General features: G+C 45.0%; 1 protein-coding gene across 1 annotated transcript; it reads right to left on the bottom strand.

Moving 5' to 3' along the window:
• Positions 1-3473: 3473 nt before the first annotated feature.
• On the bottom strand, positions 3474-5531 carry LOC100273075 (RING-H2 finger protein ATL13). The gene has a single exon (NM_001147524.1). The coding sequence runs from the start codon at positions 5242-5244 to the stop codon at positions 3793-3795; it is 1452 nt and encodes a 483-aa protein (NP_001140996.1). The 5' UTR covers positions 5245-5531; the 3' UTR covers positions 3474-3792.
• Positions 5532-7507: the final 1976 nt, after the last annotated feature.

Genomic DNA, 7507 nt, shown 5'->3' with positions numbered 1-7507 from the left:
TCACAGACAGTGGTTGTGAAGATTGGGAGATAGATTTTCCAGTTGAGGGGATCATAACTTTGCAGGAGGCAATGAACGAGTTGGTCCTTTGGCATCGACGCGACATCAAGTTGGGTGATGAGCCGAATTCAACACCAATGCGACAAAAAGATAGTTCGATCATTCCACACCCCATGGTGCAGGAAAATATGACACCGACCTCCAAAAAAATCGTTGAAACAATCATATCGCCTCTTGCGAAGGAACTCGACGAGGGGGACGTAGACAAAATTGTTCCTCAGAATGTCGACGTCAACATCAAAAAGGAACCAAAGGTTGGCACCAATGTTGAAGGGCCAACTATTTCAAAGAAAATTCATCAGCGAATCGCCACTGACGATGTCAAGAAACCGTCAGAATCAGTGTCACGCTACCTGCATAAATTGCGGAGAGTTATGACAAATCAATCAAAAGCGGAATCAGCATCTCATGGAGTAGGCACACGGTCCCAAATAGACAATTTCGAAGTATGGGAAGAAGATGGAATGATTCATACTCGAGAATCATTATGTCTTAAAACCAATATCTCGGTATACAAGAAGGAGGATGTTCCTCCAAAATTTGTGAATGGGAGGCCGTTCTTGACGACGGTGCAACTTTCTAAGTTGTCGACTCCGGAGATTAGAATGCATGAGTGGTACATGGTGGCTAGCAACAAATACAAACTCGAGGACTTCATATTTGTTGTGCCAGAAGATGCATTTTGGAGCAATGATCATATAGATCCTGTGCAGCATTTATTCTTTGACGATCTCTGGTCGTTGTACCACCGACAAAGGATGGAAACCAACTACTTAACCCTCTTTTGCTTGTAAGTACCTCTAAACTTTCATATTTGTTAGTTTTGTACACGCACACATAAACGAGAGTCTAACGATTAACACTTTTACACATAGGATGCAATACATGGATGATAAGAAGAAACAACTTAAGACATGGTTTCTTGACCCGTTGATGATATCCCAAGCTCGCTACAAAGAAGTTGCTCGGAGGCATGGAGAAGAATACAAAGACTTGGACGATGCTGAATTTGAGAAAGCCGTCAAACAGAATCAGAGAAAGAAAATGAAGGTAATGGCGGCATACATTGGACGAGCCATGTATAATCATGTACAACATGGCAAGGACTTAATAATAGCTCCGCACCACTTTAAGTAAGTTATCGACATGGTTTAATTTTGAACTATAAATTATGGCAAACGTGATCTTAACATGTGTTTTCGTCTATGTCTATATAGTGACCACTACATTTGTATCATGATCTTTCCAAAGGATGGTAAAGTCGTGGTCTTCGACTCACTGAGAATGGAAAAGGCTACGTATAATGACTTCTTGAAGATTTTAGAGAAGTATGATTATTATTGCACACTTGTACTTATTACAACTTAACAAATGTATTCTTAATCTCACAATGCTATTCTTATATGCAGTGCATACTGTTTTTATTGGAAAGATGTTGGCGGCGAACATCCAGAGGACAAGCCTAATTTGTCAATATCATTATTTCCATATGGTGACAAACAACCTCCGGGTACTGTCATGTGCGATTATTATGTATGCGAATGGTGTCGTGTCACCTTCCATTACATGGTCAATCGTGAGGATGTAAGTTCGCTATCATTGTCTATGTTGCAATTTTATGTTATATTGTTGCTCATCACATTACTCTTAGCACTGCTTGTTTTTTGCTTTCATTGCAGGTTCCTAAATCCAAGATCAATGCTGAATGGTTAGAAAGAGATATGGTTTCCGTCGGCGTGGCTAAGGTTGTAAGAGACTTGCTTTACTTTATGCGCCGTGAAGTTCTTCATCAACAAGGGCTATTCTACAATACAAATGGAAATTTGCAACAATTCCCAGAACTAAGTTTGTACACAATATCACACCGTGTTTAGGTCTTTAGTTAGGAACTTTAGATGTTTAGTTGTCTATGGAACTTTGAGATGTTTAGTTGTCTATGGAACTTGATATGTGTATAAATCTGTGTATGACGATGGAACTTGATATGTGGATGAATCTGTGTATTATGGAACTTGATATGTATAAATATGTGTATGCAATCTGTGTGAATCTGTGTATAATCTGTGTTTGAAAATTCTGTATATGAATCTGTATATTGAAAACCGTCTGTGATTTATATTGTATGCAGTCGGACTTATATTAAAAACCGCCTGTGATGTGTGGCTAACACAAGCGGCTAGGATAAGAAACCGCCTGTGATGTGTGTCTATCACAGGCGGTTCCTTTGAACTGGACCGCCTGTAATGTGTGTCTTTCACAGGCGGTTTTTGATTGACCGCCTGTGATGTTGTTTTACATCACAGGCGGTGCACCACAAGCGGTTCCTGGAACCGCCTGTGTAGAGGCGAACCAAACCGCCTGTACAGAGGTTTGCTGTAGTAGTGAGATCATCTATCTCATTCTATATCTTATTCCATATTTCAAATCACATTCTCCAAACAGTCATCTAGAGTTTCATGTCCTCTATTTTACACTACCTGCTGAAGACAGTCTAAGACGGATGTCCTGGATGTGGAGAATAAGCGCTCCCGAGTCACGAGCGCGTCCGGGAGGGGCTTTAGCTCGAGTAGCAAGCATTCGGGGAGGGTGCCCGGATTTAGGGTACGCACCAAGTAACACGCTTTTTTCACATCTGCATTCGTGCTATGCTGGACACGCAGACAATAAGCAGGAACCCCTTTTTCAGCATGTGGGAAGTGATGGAGATGCTGCTGGACACAACCTAAGCGTGTCTTACCCATATAGCCACATAGTGCTACACCATTGTTGACCTCTTAAAATACAGGTTGGTCATTTATGTGGGTTATACATGCACTAAGGAATTGATCAATTGAATATGCAATTAGTCAAAACCTAAATTTTACCCTTTTAAAAGCATTTTCGTTATCTTTTAGTACTATATATTGGGACCGACGAACAATCCAAACATCGTCCCTCTTGGCTCGTTGCTAGTCAAGAAGTTACTCTTATGATGAAGAGACGAGGAGTATATAAAGTCGAGCACCTACTAACTGGCTCCGGCATTCATGGCTGCAATGATGGCGGTAGCGTGTTGCTCAATTGAAGAAGGCAAGGAATAAATGACATGAGCAGCTGGAATTGGGGTTTTCAAATTTCTGCTCCTCGTCCCTGAGCTGTTGTACAGCCAGATCCAGAGTAAATGTTCCAGTTCAGAAAAAAAATATTCAGAGCAAATGAAGAAATGAGAGAAGCTACGAGTGGCTTGAGGCAGATGTTCGGACTAGGAAATTCCTTGAATTGTTATGCAAAGTTCAAGTTTTGTGTTGACATGCGCAGAAAGATTATGTTTCAATTAAGCTTTCCTGTTTAGGCCACATCTCTTTCAAATCTCTGATCATGTCTTTCCAGCTAATTATGCAGTATACGGTTGTGCCATTTCAGATCTTCGGTTTATAGATTACCCTGGATAAAACCCTACGAAGCAATTTCAAATGTACAGCAAGATGCAAAGCAAATACAGCTAATCTACTACACACAACTGCGAAATGCTATGCGAAACAATCTAGAAATCTCGAGCCGTAATCCTTTTTTTACCGAACAAATATCCACCATTTCATCCACTCGCCAAGCAATGCAAATTTCCTGCGATCTGTTGCTGCAGGAGAAGATCGCAGGCATCCATGCACACACAGTTACTACAACTTACACGGGAGAGCAGAGGGGAAGAACAAGGTGGTAGAAGCCAAGATCTCTGCTTCGCTTCGGTTCAATTCACAGGTGGCCTCTGATCCAGAGCAGCGTCCGCCGGGCGAACGACGGCGCCTCGTCGGCTCTGGAGCTGAGGCCGTGCCCGCCGCCCGCGGACTCGACGTCCCAATCCACGACGCTGCCGCTCGCGCTCTTGTCCCAAGCCGACACGTTGTACTCGGACTCCGTCACGGGGCTCACCACGTCCGCCCGGCGCTTCGCCGTCGTCGCCCCAACGTCGCTCGCCGTGCGCTGGAGCGCCGAGGAGAGCCGGAACGACGACGCGCGGCGCGAGGTCGTTGCGCCGGAGGGCACGTCCTTCCTCCTCGGCCCGCTGCGCATCCATATCTTGGAGACGGAGAAGCTCTCCCTCTTGTCCACCGCCGCTTTCGACAGCTGCTGCTGCTGCTTGGGCGGCGCATCGAATCCGCGGAAGCCTTCCCGCTTGGAGTGGCAGTCGCACTCCGACATGGCAACACGGTGCCCCGGCATGCGAGAGCGAGTCGCGGGGCGCTTTTTCTCCGGCAGCTTCACGGCGACGCGGAGCAGGGAGCTCTCGTCCATGACGTACTCGTAGGTCCCCATGGAGAAGCACCGCCTCACGTCATGGCTTCCATGGCTGGCGCTGCCGCCGGCTCCTTCGGTGGCCTGGCTTCTGAACTTGCCGAGCTTCACCGGAACGACCACCTCGTCCTTCTTCTCCGCTGCCTCTGCAGCGGCGACGTGTTTCCGATCCTGCCCTGCCTGCTCCTGCTCCATGCCAAAGCTGAGGCGCGCGGAGGACGCCGCGTCGTGGCGATCGGAGACCGAGCCCTCGGAGCCGGACTCGAGGACGAACACCAGCGGGCTGCAGGCGCCGCCGCAGGTGGGGAAGTCGGCGAGGAGGCTGCGGCGGCAGAGCGGGCAGGTGGAGTGCGACAGCAGCCACGTGTCGATGCAGTCGACGTGGAACGCGTGGCTGCACTTGGGGAGGAGGCGGAGGCGGTCGTCGTCCGCGAACTCGCAGAGGCAGACCGCGCAGTCGAAAGGATCCTTCCCGCCGGCGCCGACCACGGCGCCGTAGAGGAACACCGGCAGCGCGTCGATGAAGGACTGGTCGACGCCGGCGTCGTGGAGGTGGAACAGCTGCTGGAGCTGCCCCTGGAAGGCGGTAGCGTTCGCGTCACCCCCGTACGCGTCGCCGGGATCCCGCGGCGCCGGGCGGAGCAGGAACCGGACGAGAAGGTGCAGCAGGCCGGAGACGAAGAAGATGACGGCCAAGATCAGGATGATGAGAAGGACGCTGGGGCTGATCCTGTTCTGGAATCCCGCGTCAGAGGACGCCGCCGCCGGTGGCGGCGGCGACAACAGCGGCGGTAGCGGTAGCGGTAACGGCGGAGGAGGAGGCGGAGGGAGGTACGGGAGGGGGAGCTGCAGCGGCGACGTGGGTGGCAGCGCGGCGTAGTTGATGGCTGCATGCATGGTGTAGTGGCTCATGGCCTTGGTCAGGGGGAGCGCCTGACCCGTGATTCGATCTAGAGAGCCAGCCAGCCAGGTAGGAGGAGAAAGAAGACAATTTGGACGCCGTCAGCAGCAATGGTGGGAGTGTCGCCTGAATCTTGTGTCGTCTTCCTGTCCACACCTTCTTCTTGTGATGGAGATAGATGTTGATGAGGAGATCATCACTAAAACTCTTGTGTCGGATCCTAGCAACGAAGAAAAAGGGAAACAATGACAGAGTTAACTGTGAGACAGCTCAACAGGCGCGGTTTGGGAGAGACTGGAGGAAGGTACTAGCCAGGTAGGGGAGGGGCTTGGTCAATGTATAGGATAGTGATGGATCCTTAATGTGGGGAGAGAAAAATGGAGAGAAGAATGGCTGGACTCGTGGTGAGAAATGGAGACGAAAACGAATTCTTTTGTCACCATTAACTAACCATCATCTCTCATTATCTGTCTACGTAACCTCTCAATAAATACTCATTCCGTCTAAAATATAGTTTGGTTTTTTTCCATGATAATAATTATAGACATACATACAAACTACATTTATAGATAATAATTATACTTTTAGTCTAAAATAAATTGTATTTTGAGACGGAGCAAGTACTACTTTATTCCACTAAATTTTAAATTAATCTGTTGGTACGAGTCATCCGATGCAATTACTATTTTTAACATATAAAAATATACAAGGCATCCATCTATATATGGTTATTTGTTTTGTCATTTTATTATCGTACAGTTTGATCTAACTATTATTAGATTATTTTATTGCCTTACCTGATTTTAGTAAAAAAAATAGTGTAAGAACATGTAAATCTAACTATTATATGAAACGATTTTATTTATCTATATATGGCCTTATATAATCCATCAATTTAAATTTTGCAAACCCCACGTATCCAAATCACTCACACACATAGTCTTCTCTAGTTCCACCAAACAAATTGCACGCAAACATAACACCCTCTAAAAACAATCAGTTCAGATCACTAGATAACACTACTTTCTTAGTCACTCAAATATAATAACTAATATTATTTGGATTATTCTTCCTCTCATCCTCACTCGCACATACATACCCTTCTGCCTCCCCCCTCATCGTCAGCCCTTTTCTCATCCTCTCTTCAGAACCGTAGCGTTAGCATGTGTATTAGACTAGTAAGAAAGTATTACAGCAAGGTGTCTTGCAATAATTCTATGGATGTAATAATGATGTTTTTGCGTCAACTAACTAATTACGATTAAGTATCATTTTATTTCATTTGTTCACGTCCTTCAACTACAAAAATACCATTTTAGTTTAGGATTAATCTTTTGGGACATCCGATGACCCAAATTAGTTATCTTCAACTTACTCGTTATCATCTCCTGTTTTAAATTTTACTATGTAAATAGTATAATCTATAGTGCAAAACAGTTTTTTACACGGCTATACACATGATGTACTGGCCATACCCATCAGTTCTCAACTTAGAACCTAAACTTGCTACCACAAAATCAAGGTAGATAGAAAAAATATTAGAACGACATAAAATATTCTAACATTTTATCATGTAAGAGACTCCGGTGTTGAACTGTAAACCCTCTCCTACCCTATATTTAGAGAACATTTTTTGCTCTATATATTCTAATAGTGCCCTCTAAAATGTTCTCTAAATATAGAGAACACTCATCCATCCTCTATATATGGAGAGACTCTCGCTCTTCAACCCTCAATTCATTTTTATAATTTAGATAATAGATTAAGTAAAACTGAAATATCTATAAAACACTTGACTGTACGACAAATATGTATATAAAAAATCCTAAACACCAGATTGCATATCTCATTCTCTATCTCATTCCTTATTTTAATCTCCACCCTGTAAATAATGCAATCTACAGTACAAAACAGTACTTTGCACGACCGTTTACACAGATTGCCTTATTGAATTTCCTGTCGTCTCGATCTACTGCATCAGGGCCGATGGCGTAGTAGTCGAAGGAATAGGCTGAACCCATCACTCCACCGTACTCAACAATCCTAAGAAAGTGTTCCCTGCACAGAAGGTCGATGATGTTATTGGGGTTGCGTTTGTGACCACTTACATTCTCCACAACCGTCTAAGACATGTTCGAGTGATTAAGAAATGTATTCGTTTCTATTTTGAATTTGAACATATAACATGAAGAAGTAGCGGCAATATATAAAGTTACATACCTTTCCCCCTTAGGTCGAATCAGCGAGCGCCTGTCACGAAGCATCAGTCGATGA

This window comes from Zea mays, chromosome 4, assembly GCF_902167145.1.
Source record: "Zea mays cultivar B73 chromosome 4, Zm-B73-REFERENCE-NAM-5.0, whole genome shotgun sequence".
Taxonomy (NCBI): Eukaryota; Viridiplantae; Streptophyta; class Magnoliopsida; order Poales; family Poaceae; genus Zea; species Zea mays.
The sequence above is the reverse complement of the archived record's forward strand: the minus strand, read 5'-3'. Positions and strand labels throughout refer to the sequence as shown.

Coding starts and splice junctions, on each gene's coding strand:
- LOC100273075 (NM_001147524.1), bottom strand. CDS start 5,244: ATGAGCCACTACACCATGCATGCAGCCATCAACTACGCCGCGCTGCCA.